Below are 12,823 nucleotides of genomic sequence, written 5' to 3' on the forward strand. Positions count from 1 at the left end.
CAAAAGCACAATGCAACTCTGTTGGCAGCGTTCCGCTTCCGTTTCCGCTTCTTAGTTTTAGGTGTGTTCAGTGCTTAAAAATGTCATTTGTCAAAGCAAATGTCATTGTCTGCATGGCGTAACGATACAAGGTGGCCGCATCGAACAGCTGATTATAACCTTTTTTATTTGATTTGATAAATCAACTATCGGCGCAGTTCGATTTTGACATTTGTTCATCGAATTTACAAGTACATGGAATTTTTTTTGTTTGTAGGTATGTCACCATGCTCCCACCTTGTATCGTTCCGCCATGATTGTCTGTCTCATCCTTCATACTAATCGAGCAGTTACTTCTGTGTGAAAGGAAAAAATTTACGATTTCATTAGCAGGTGAAATGAGATCATTAAGTTTCTGTGTGAAAACAGTATAAGCGAGGATAAGCGTATACGCGTGTAAAAACAGACGGCTAATATTAAAATTTAGTGACCCAATTTGACAGCGGCCGCTGTAGGGTGGCAGGGTTGGCGTGCTCACCTACAACAAGATCCTAGTGACCGCGTCACATCCACTTTTTCATATAGATGCGTTCAACGCAATCTTATGCATGATGAGTAGATACCATGTATTATTAGGGACAATGGCAGACCGAGTAACACTAGCGCAATCTGACATACAAAAGTTTTGAAGCTTTGCTTTTTTCTATATGTAAAGCATAAAAAGAAGAGTTCGACATTTGCTTTGGCAATAAGTGCTTTCCCACTTTGCAAGTGAAGCTATTTTTTCAACCATTTGGCACTTTTCCAAAGCTTTTCACAATTAAAAATTTCATTTTAATAAAAGAATAAAATAATTTACAAAATTTTTTTAAGTTAAACGGTTTTATTGAAAACAATACTTACGGGAAATAATAATAATACTAAAAGCTAGAAAATAATTAGGTAGGTCCTAAGTACTAGACATCACACTCCTCATCAATCTAGGGCGTTGATCAGGCCATTCAATAAAGGCGTTGGACGTGTCAAATTTCTATTGATAGTCATATATAAGACCAACTGAACCTTAATCAGGTTATGCTACGCCTCACATTTTTAGAAATTTTACGCGCACAACGCTTTTATTTAATTGTCTGATAAACGCCCTAGATTGATGAGGAGCGTGATGATAGTACCTAGGACCTACCTAATTATTTTCTAGCTTTTAGTATTATAATTATTTCACGTAAGTATTGTTTTCAATAAAACCGTTTTACCAAAATTCTTTTTTTTTTTATTATTTTATTTATAGGTCGCTTTCTATTATTATGTGTTCCAAATATGAGCCAAATCGGCCCACAAATACGATTTTTGTGATCCTTGTGCCACCTAGCTGCGATTTTTTTATTATTATTGCATTCTCATCGGGTTCTGAACTATATTCCAAGCTTGTAGCTTATCGGGAAATTTTAATTACAAAATTCGTTCACAACGGCCGGCCGTGCAGCCGTGCAGCCTGTCAAGTCAACCTAAATAAAACCGTCTAAAAAGGGACAAAATATGTCACCAAGTATTTTTCTTGTATAGTGAAAATGTTCAAAACAATTCGGTATGTGAATGGCCAATTCGAAATAAGTTTCAATCTCTAAGGCTGAAAATCCTTTATATTTGCAAACGCAATAATATCTTGCGTTATTGTGGCGATGTTACTGTCATGCGTAAATTTAGGTTGAACGCACCTATGTATATTAAAAATTCGACCCCTCGTAAGTTATACGCCAATTACACGGCTCAAGTATCCTTGTGCCAATTACCAATTTGCACAAGGATTTGCCCGGTGTGTGCACTGGTTGCGCCATTTGCGCAGAGAACTGCGCTAAAATGAAAACGATTTTGATATTTACGCATGTCTGCAAATATTGCACATGCTTTTTTCTTCGTGTGTGGTGAATGTTACACAGTTTACCTGTTGTTTCTGATATTAGGGGGACCCATGTAACCTTACAAATGCCTCATAAAGTGTGTAAACGTATAAATTTATCTAGTGCGTAAACGAGCTGTCAAATTTTGAATGAAAAATCATTTACACAATTTTTATAAATTTACGCGCACATTTCATTGTGTAAACACGGTAAACTCAAAGAAATGCAACCTTGCAGACATTACAGCAGGCATTTTCATCAGAAATCTCCAACATCAGCAAGTCATTTACTAGTATATCTTAGTAAAGACGTTTTAGTTTTGATTTTTCACTCAATCTTGGCATTTTTTAATTCGTATAACAATCAAAAAATTTTGTTTGCCAATAATACAGCTGATAAACAATTAAGTTTATCAAGAATATTACCAGGTGCGTTCATATAACAGCGTGTGTAAATGGATATAATTTTACACCTTATAAGTTTATATGCTTTCATGAGTCCCCCTAATATAACATCAGTAATTGTTGCTTAAAAATGTTAATATGGAAGGCATAAGGACCATCTTAGCTTGCAACAGGAATTCACACAAATTCAATAATACATAATAATTTTTTATACAATTAGAAAACGTTTCATTTGTTGCGCTAGTTGAAAAATGAATATTGCGCAGTGCTGCAATGAGTTGAGCTGGTCTTGCAACTAAAATATAAAAATTATAAATACTATGGAAAATAAACGCTTCTGGTGCGAGTTTTTCCACTTATACTGTGAATTACCAGCACTGTGGAAAATAAATTGTGTTTTTTTATACAATTAGTGCCTTTTTTATACAATTAAAACACATGTTTCATTTGTTGCGCTACATTAAAAATGAATATTGCGCAGCGTTTTTGAGTCGTGTATGTCAAAATTTTCATTTGCACAAATTCCGTCGTTTTATATTTGCGCATGGCTTTTGTGTCATGTATGGGCCGTCTTACTATTAACATGAAAACGATAGATAATAGATATATAATTAATTGAAGATTGCGCTGCGACCATTGGTGTATTTTGCCCTCATCTCCTTCACAGCATCTCATTCAAGCCGACTTCCTTGATGAAGCCTAGTAGCTCTCTTGGCTTAAGGGGTTGAAAGTGGGAATACTCTGGCCATGGTGAGCCCAGAAACTTAGCCCTACGTTTCGAGATTGCGTCGCATTCCAAGAGAATATAGAGCCCTGTAGGTTATTTCTTGCTCTCTCGTGAGTTTGTGTGTTGCTTTCACAAAATAAGGTCCCCTGAAAAAGATAAGGCACAACGCCAGGTGACCTAACCAGAAAAAACACGACATAAGTACATATTAAAACTGTAAAATTATTGCCGCATCAATAAAATGAGAAAAAAACCTTAGAGCGATATAGATGAAGATTATATAAAAGTTAATTTTGCCAGCAATGGGAAAAATATGACTTTTAAATACATAACTGCACATATACTTCCGGTGCAAATTTCCAGTGGAAAATTTTGCAGTTTTCATTCCAGTGGTGGAAACATCGCTGGAAGAAGTCAACCAAATATTCTTATGCTGGAAATAACTACAGGGTGAATAAATTATCCGAAAATGGTTGGCTCCCATGGGAATTTTAAGCTGGAGATATTGGTGCTTTATCGGTAACCGTATCGGTAACCTTTTAACAGCTGATTCGACCAACCTTATGAGAATCAATGCAATCGATTATTGGTGCCTCTAGGTCGTAACCGTATCGTAGCCAACCAATTGGGGTTTGGTTTACCGTCGTAACGATAAACAGCTGATTACGTTAGGGATACGGATACAGCGATACGACATACGGCACCAATGACTCCGGCTTTAGAGACACAAAAGTAAAATAAAATATTTTTCTAAACGACCGTAGTTTAAGGGCCAATTATTGGTAACTTATAACCATATATATACCTTATGGAAATCAATGTAATCGATTAAAGCTGGAGACATTGGTGCTTTATCGGTAACCGTATCGGTAACCTTATAACAGCTAATTCGACCAACCTTATGAGAATCAATTCAATCGATTATTGGTGCCGCTAAGGTCGTAACCGTATCGTAGCCAACCAATTGGTTTTTGGTTTACCGTCGTAACGATAAACAGCTGATTACGTTAGGGATACGACTACAGCGATACGACATACGGCACCAATGACTCCCGCTTAATGGTGCCATACCATAACGCTAACGCCATAACCATACCATAGCCAACCAATTGGTTTTTGGTTTGTCGCCATATCCATAACCTAAAAATATTTCAGTTGGTGAATTTAATAACTTTTTGTACATTTTATTCATTGTTTTGGATACGTTATGACTAAGAGATTTATTTTTTGTGGAATATATGTGTAATTTTTGCGTTTTATTCAATTTTATTAAATTTTCACGATTTTTAGGTTAAGGCACCATTAATCGATCACATTGGAGATGAATATGGTTACGACTATGGCGTTAGGGTTAAGGAAGTTTAATTAGCCCTTTAATGGTTGATTTCGTAGGAAAAGCCCAGTAAAAGATTTCTCGCCATATGTGTACAGACTCATACAAGACCTTAAGCTGGAGACATTGGTGCTTTATCGGTAACCGTATCGGTAACCTTATAACAGCTGATTCGACCAACCTTATGAGAATCAATGCAATCGATTATTGGTGCCGCTAAGGTCGTAACCGTATCGTAGCCAGCCAATTGGGTTTTGGTTAACCGTCGTAACGATAAACAGCTGATTACGTTAGGGATACGGATACAGCGATACGACATACGGCACCAATGACTCCAGCTTTACATCGGCACAGAGGAATTTGCTCGAGGTCTACTCACAGGGATTTCGGCGGAAATACCATGATTCGCGTTGTTGTTGTTGTTGTAGCGATAAGGTTGCTCCCCGAAAGCTTTGGGGAGTGTTATCGATGTGATGGTCCTAAGCCGGATACAGATCCAGTACGCTCCGGTAACACAGCACCATTAAGGTGCTAGCCCGACCATCTCAGGAACGATTTATGCGGCCACATTAAACCTTCAGGCCATCCCTCCCTCCCCACCCCTAAGTCCATTAGGAGCTTTTATTGCGCTGGCAACCTAAAGGTTTGCGCTACACAGCCCCTTGAATCTGGTATTTTAGTCGCCTCTTACGACAAGCATACCTACCGCGGGTACATTCTGACTCCCAACCCGCTGGGGGTCCATGATTCGAGTATTCGGTGTTCGATCAATCATGCTAAATCAAAAATGTTACTACTAACCTGATAGATTAGTCGAGAGATTCACTGCCACCATGACCGAGGGCACCCTCATCTTGTCAACAACAGATCCAAGTGCACTGTCCGGAAACGCTCTGGCCATAGTGAACCCAAAAGCATTTCCCTCCAGCTGAAGATTTCGTCGCGTTCCATGGCTAGTGAGGCTGCTTTGTACGAAATCCGCGCCAATGCATCGAGTCCCAGAAGTCCCGATCCATTTTGACATCCCGAAATCCTCGGACTATATTTATTAAAGTTCCAAGAGGAGCTTGGGGTCGTCAAGAGTTTCGCTGCTAACTATGTGTATGATACATTCATTTTTGGAACAGGATTCGCCTCGGATAAGGGAGATTGGCAATTGCGTTGGAGAAGCTGTGAAGGAAAAAAAAACTATCTATAGTGTCAACCACTTGAGTCCCATAAGGCCTCCATGCGTTAAATCAAAGTAATTGCTTATATTTTTAGGTTTGACACTCTAACGTGCTACAGAGAAAATACCGAAATTACTCTTTTTTCATACAACAACAACGGTATATACGTTCATTTTTAACCAACAACCATTTATTACAAAAAATCTATATTATCTGATGGAGTTCCATGTCAAAACTCAATAAGTGCACACTTAAATTTTTTGATTACGTTTTCTCGAGACTGTTCGACTGTAATTATTGCTTTCTAATTTGGAGCTCCTCATCTTATGCTATTCCCTAAAATATCTACTTAAAATATGAAGGCGGTAACGTCATTTCCGAAGAGTAGTTTCCATGACACGGGTATAGTTAATTTTATTGCTTTATTCTCTGCCTCCAATTGCAAGAAGCTAGAGCACAAATCGTTTAATTCACGAACAATTAATGTGGCATCTGTTGAATTATCACCCTCCAATACGTATCGGAAAAGCAACATTCCAGGAACTTTTTTATCTTCCAGTAAACGAAACAATTGCAACCCATTTCCTCCCCCGAAGATCATTTCTCCCTTAAACTCCATCCATTTCACGTTTTCCAATTGGGTTTTATGAGTTTCTCGAAATGATTCAGACATGCAATATTCATAAGGTGATGTACCTATTTCACGTTTTTCAAATCCAAAGCTGGCACTTAGTATGACTACTCTTTGGGCTTGATGCACCAACTCACACAAGTAGTCATGTAAACTTTGTGCATGTCGTGAGATGAGAGGTGTTCGAAGTTGTATGACTACTAGTTTATTTTCGCTACTTTCATATATTTCACATGACGCAACTCTTTCTGTAGGCTCATGTTGATATGCTGATGGTCCAAAGACAGGAATTAATGCAGGATGCATAAGACTACCTACTCGTTGCATTTTCTTCGAGGCAATCAATAAATCACATGCTAATTGTGCAGCATTTCCGACACATATGCTCGGTATAATAACAGTGAAACCTTTAAGATCCAACGATTCCCTATTTTTTAATTGCAGCATATTTAACACAAAAATGCGAAAAAGAAGTAAACAATTAATTCGGTCGGTCTGGAATTTGAAAGTAATGCAGCTATGTTCGATTTCGTTTCACAAAACAGCTGGCAACTGTGCAACTTGAAGATGCCATATGACCTGTATGGAACAATAGATGTGCTGCCACCAGCACCACAATTCACACACATAAAGCCGCCATTACTGATACTTAGCATAGACTTGACTTGACTTGGCGTAAACTTGGCAACTTAGCCACGATTATACTCCACTTGGCGCATAAAATCTGGCATCATAATCAGCGTTGAAATTTATTTTTAAATAAATGTCAATTTGTATGACAAAATGTCAAAATGAAATGGAAACAAACAAATGGCATCTCAAAATGTAAACGTCACTTAGAACTTACATAGAAAATCAAAATTCAACAGACTTCTAAGTCAAGTTAAGTTTTGAGTAATCAGTAACATGCAATGTTCATTTAACAGAACTGTAAGTGACAGTTCGCAAGCCAAGTCAAGTCTATGCTAAGTATCAGTAATGGAGCCTTAAGAATGTGCATTCACGAGTACAAAATTGCTTCGTTCTGCGCAACGACGTCACACTTGACTTCTTCAACGAATGAAAGAAAGAGAGAAAAAAACAATAGCTAAAGGGAAATGACGTAAAAATTGCCTGTAAAATAATATTTACATGCGCAATGCGCCACCTTCTATGGCGTAAAAATTGCCCATAAAAAACAGCTGATCTTTTGTTTACATGCGCAATGCGCAATCTTGTGAGAGTGATTTGTGGTAAGCCAGAGCTCTATAACTCAATGGAACACTCCTACTGTTATTGCATTTGCATGTTAAATTTCTATCCGTATCTGGATCACGCTTCATTGGAACGTAATAATAGTCAAATTAAAGCTGAGCTGCACTACACTGCGCTGCAAAATATTCTTCGCATGTATTCTTATGGAACAATTCACACCTAGCGGCAGCAGCACTGCGCGGCGCGGCCATGAGCGGCAATGTTGATCAAATAGGCAAAAAAGTGAAGCGCCGCTGCCGCTACATGTCGCACCGCTTAGTGTGCACGCACTTTAAAATAGCGCATAGTCACAGTCAAGATAAAATAAGTTTTTAATTTAATTTAATTACTGATACTTAGCATAGACTTGACTAGTTTGCAGAGCCATATGAGTTTTGTAGGGATAATACCGGAAGCCCCAATTCGTGCTATAAAAGTCGATTAGCTCTTTTCTGAGAAGCCAAAGGCACAAGGGACTTAAGGAGATTTCAGATAACTAGAATCAGGGGTACCCGAAGATACTTCGCTGTTGCATTCATAGAGAACACAACATTATAACAAGGGATAATTGTTTAATTCAACAACAACAACTGTTTAATTCATTATCCAAAGTTCTTGTATGGACGTGCAGTATGAAAAGTGCAAAGTACTGCTAAAACTGATTTCCCCGAGTAACCCGGGAACGAATTGATGTGACTACGCCAATCCTTCTTTAGCAGCAGGGTCTAGAACCAGTTCCCTGTTGGACAGGAAAATAAACGTTTGGTTATCTCCAGGTTGATCATATGCTATTACAGAATATACTCATTTGCTGCATCCGACCAGTACATCCAACTTTCCCAGTTTTTCTGGGCTCAGCAAGGGTATCCTCCTGAATGGTGTAGTTGTTGCACGCTGCTGCCTGGCCGCTCACCCAACAACACAAGACACGACGGAACTTTCCTTGGGACACCCAAGGTCACTAACGCTTTTCATGGCTCCAGCGGGTTAGGGGGCTTAGAGTATACCCGCGGTAGGCATGCCTGCGTAAGAGGCGATTAAAATACCAAATTGGTTCATGGGGTTGTGTAGCGCAACCCGTTCAATGGGTTGCCAGCGCAATATATAGCTTCTCCAACCCAACTGTGAACCTCACCTACCCGTGGCGAATCCTGTTTCTTTAACAGCCGAGGCTCTGGTGACCCCATGTTCCTTATGGATCTACATTTGAAGGCGCTTAGTTAACTGATATCGCTTACTTTAACGGTTGATTCTAAAGTAAAAACCAAAACAAAATATAGGTTAGGTTGAACTGGCGGGTTCATGACGACCTCACATAGACTGAATGAGTCCGTAGTGTTACCAGAAGTTTGTTTTAACGACCAAGCTAAAACCCCTATCAGCAACCAGGACATGTTATAAAATAACTCCGTCCTCTTGACAAATACCAGAAGCTTCCTAGAACTTAAGCCACTTGCTGCTTCTAGATCTGACAGCTGTCAGCTGGAGTCTTAGCCTGGAAAGCGCAGGGCACGAGCACAGAACGTAATCGATCGTTTCGTCCTCCAACCCGCACTTCCTACATCTGCTATCACTGACCAAGCCTAATTTAAAGGCATGTGACGCCAGAAGGCAGTGTCCATTAAGAATACCCATCATGAGTTTACAGTCTACAGTTTAATGATAATGAAAATATAAGAATCAGTGTTTATGAATAACATATTTTAATTAATCTCTTACAACAATGTGACCGGTGGCTACATCGCCATGTAGATAGTGTGGTGTTCCACCTTGTATAAACGTAGGTACTGTATGTGCTCAACCGTGCAAATGGACATAAGCAGTAACATTATTCACATGAACATAGCTTGGTATTTGTGCAGGCATCAATATAACATACATTGGTCCAGTTCTGTGTGCACCAGCCACTGGTACAAACACTTTTGAATGCATAGATTTCATATAGATTGGATGTCCAGCAGTGCTCCGGTTGTGGTAAAATATAATGGGCTGCTCAGTCTCTTGGTACGGCTGTATAGGTATGGGCGGGTGCAATGTATTACTAGTCTGTTCAAGATCGTATGGTACATAGATGGCTCGAAGACGCCAGAGGGGATTGGAGCCAGAGTTTTCGGACCCAGAGCCAAAATATCAGTAACTCTAAAAGCACATCAGAGCATTTTCAAGCGGAAGTATTCGCCATAAGTTAGTGCGCTAAGCTGAACCTTCAGCGCTGATACCACAATGAAACAATTGCCATACTCAATCAGGCAGTCAGGCCCCACTAAAGGCATTTGCGGAGTTCTAAATAAAGTCAGCACTGGTCCTTCAGTTCGTAGAAAAGCTAAATCAATTAGGAGCACACAACGTAGTACTGTTGCCCTGGGTCCTAGGCCACAGAGGAGTAGAGGGTAATGAGCAGGCGGACTCAGTGTTTAATTTATTGCGTTCCTCCCACAAATTGTCATCCTCCCAGCAGATCCTTGCAGCGGGTCTGCGCCATACTCTCCTCTTCCGGGAAGGTATCGACCCCAATCCGGGTCCTTCTCCTGACCCCGGTCCTGAGAAATGAGTTTGCTGCGTTTGCCTGAAAAGAATCTTTTTAGGACGGTCATATATATAAGGGCCTGAAATATTTCAATGAACTTCCTAATCACATAAAAAGTAGTAATAACTTCAATACTTTTAAAAAAAGTTTATTGGAGCATTGTTAAACCCTTCCAATAAGATAAAGTTTTTCTCCTCTTATTTTTTACATGATATATCCGATACTGGAGCGCGAAAAGGGAATGGTAATATTGGAAACAGCAAAATACAATGCATCCGGCCCTAAGGAAAAGAAAATCGGTCGCCACATGTAACTCCAGACAGTTCCAACAACTAATTTCGCTGGAATTCGGTATTTCCAGCTGATATTTACTGTTGCTGATCGGAATCACTCGCATTCCGACAGCATTAATATAACAATAAAATTATATAAGGTGTAACAAAAATAACGAAAATAAGGCCAAACAAAAGTTGGAGCAGGGGGGATGGGAAACACGTCCTTTTCAACCTTCCATTATATGTTGAGCTGTGCTAATCGGAATCTTCATGCATTCCGACAGCGTCTTTACTAAGCAAAGTTGAGGGGTGATTGGATGCACGGTATTTTAAATTTCCAACATCCAAAGACATGTTTAGCTGTGTTGATCGGAGACTAATACATTCCGACAGCTTAAAATACACATATAATTGAAAAATATAAGTTCCAAAATTTGTTGCCTTAAGCTGGTAGCACTGGAGGATTGGAAACGCGTACTTTCCAACCATCCTTAAAGAGTGGCCCCCAGACTCGTCCCTTTGTCACGCTAGTAAATATGCTGATCGGAATCACATGGCATTCCAACAGCATATTCAATAGAAATAAGTGATTATAACAATGAATTGTACTTAGTAGTTTAAGTTTTAGGCCTAAACAGCCGTAATAATAAATAAATTAAATTTAAAAAATAAACTCTTGTCAGTGTTTCACGTGCAAGGGATGGTTGCATCGGACAGGTTGCTCTGGGCTAGATTCAAAAATTCAGCGTCCTCGTAACTTTTATAAATCTTTTGTGGCTTTTGTTGTTCACGGCCTCATTACATTATGAGGAAATACGGCACCTGAGAACACAGCCGTATGAAGCTAAAAAACACAAGCATGTCTTCAGTGAACTCCACAAACAGGCGTCGGACCTCTATGCCGGTGATTCCTGTACTCAAAGAACAAAACTAGCAGAGGAGGAACGCACTCTCCCTAGGGAAACGAGAGTAGTCACTCTAGCTCAACTTCGAGCTGGATAACGTAACAGGTTAAACTCTTACCTATCCAGAATCAACCCCGACATACAAAACATTGTCCTGCTTGTAATGTGTCCCCACATTACACCAACCATCTCTTTAACTGTTTTGTGGAACCAACGCCTCTAACACTCCTCTCATTATGGTCCACCCCTGTTGAAACAGAAAGTTTCCTTGGACTCCCGTTAGAAGACATTGATGACAATTTGTGATCGGTCGCACCTATTGGATGGGACGAAGCACTGCTATAACAACAACAGCAGGCGGACAACCCAGAAAGAGAGGCAGCAACTGCATGACCCATCGATCCCGAGCCGTTCCTGGCAGTTGGCTCACTCAATAAATGCCCCTAATAGTAGAAGGGAGGGAAAAAAGAACACTGGCGCAATATGGCAGGCCTGAGGCGATCTAAGTTACTGTTAGGGGTTACAGCACAACTCGATATAAGGCATTAATAGGCTTCTCAAAAAGATAACCTAAGAATCCTAACGGCTATTCTTACAAGACACTGTAGACTGAACAGTCACATGCAAAAGCTGGGTATAATATCGAACAACACATACCGATTTTGTGATGGATCAGCAGACGGCGGACCATATCCTTCTAGATTGCGGCGCAATTTCAAGACGTAGGGCTAAGTTTATGGGCTCACCATGGCCAGAGCATTCCCACATTTAATCCCTCAAGCCAAGAACACTGCTGGGGTTCATCAAGGAAGTCAGCTAGGATGAGGTGCTGTGAAGGAGATGTGCAAGTCACTGTGCAATCCTCAATAAATTATCTATCAATCCACGTTCCGGTAACAAGCACCATTGTGGTACTAGCCCCACCATCTCGAGAACTATTGACATGACTATATTAAACCTTCTAGGGATTGAATATTAATAATGACCGCAATGCGAAAGTCTGCTAAAATGTACCATTCTCCATGGAATGCTCGATATATAACTTTCCACGTTTTGAAACAGTGATGAAAAGAGCAAAATTTACTAAAATTTTAACTGGCTGTGGGTAGTAAGGTGTTGATGTCCTCTGTTAACGCAATATAATGACAACTGCGACGCACCCCGCGGGTAAGGGGGTAAGAATATACCCGCGGTAGGTATGCCTGTCGTAAGAGGCGACTAAAATACCAGATTCAAGGGGTGTGTAGCGCAACCCTTCAGGTTGCCAGCGCAATATATAGCTTCTCCAAACCCAATTGTCAACCTCACCTATCCGTGGCGAATCCTGTTTCACTAACAGACGAGGCTCTGGCGACCCCAAGCTCCTCATGGAACTTGGGTGTGGGGCGGGAGGGGATGGCCTGAAGGTTTAATGTGGCCACATAAATCGCTCCCGAGATGGTCGGTCTAGCACCTTAATGGTCTGTGGTACCGGAGCGTACCGGATCTGTATCCGGCAAAGGACCATCACATCGATAACACTCCCCAAAGCCTTCGGAGAGCAACCTTATCGCTACAACAACAACAACAACAACTGCGACGCGGGGAAAATGACAAAAATCTTGTATATCTACTGATAATAATTAATTAATTTCTCCCCTTCTATGCAGTTCTATGCATACATACATATGTTTGGGTGCCTTTCATGGGGGTGTTTGTGCGTTGCACTCACCGGCATCACCCCAAACCGTCGACTCGTAGGT

The 12,823-nt window shown here is 40.3% G+C and overlaps 1 protein-coding gene across 1 annotated transcript; it reads right to left on the reverse strand.

Moving 5' to 3' along the window:
• Positions 1-5,674: 5,674 nt before the first annotated feature.
• On the reverse strand, positions 5,675-6,683 carry LOC137246966 (proteasome assembly chaperone 2). The gene has a single exon (XM_067778030.1). The coding sequence runs from the start codon at positions 6,586-6,588 to the stop codon at positions 5,860-5,862; it is 729 nt and encodes a 242-aa protein (XP_067634131.1). The 5' UTR covers positions 6,589-6,683; the 3' UTR covers positions 5,675-5,859.
• Positions 6,684-12,823: the final 6,140 nt, after the last annotated feature.

Source organism: Eurosta solidaginis, chromosome 3 (genome assembly GCF_040869045.1).
Source record: "Eurosta solidaginis isolate ZX-2024a chromosome 3, ASM4086904v1, whole genome shotgun sequence".
Lineage (NCBI taxonomy): Eukaryota > Metazoa > Arthropoda > Insecta > Diptera > Tephritidae > Eurosta > Eurosta solidaginis.

What these genes read in the sequence shown, in the direction of transcription:
- LOC137246966 (XM_067778030.1), bottom strand. Translation starts at nt 6,588, where the DNA reads ATGCTGCAATTAAAAAATAGGGAATCGTTGGATCTTAAAGGTTTCACT.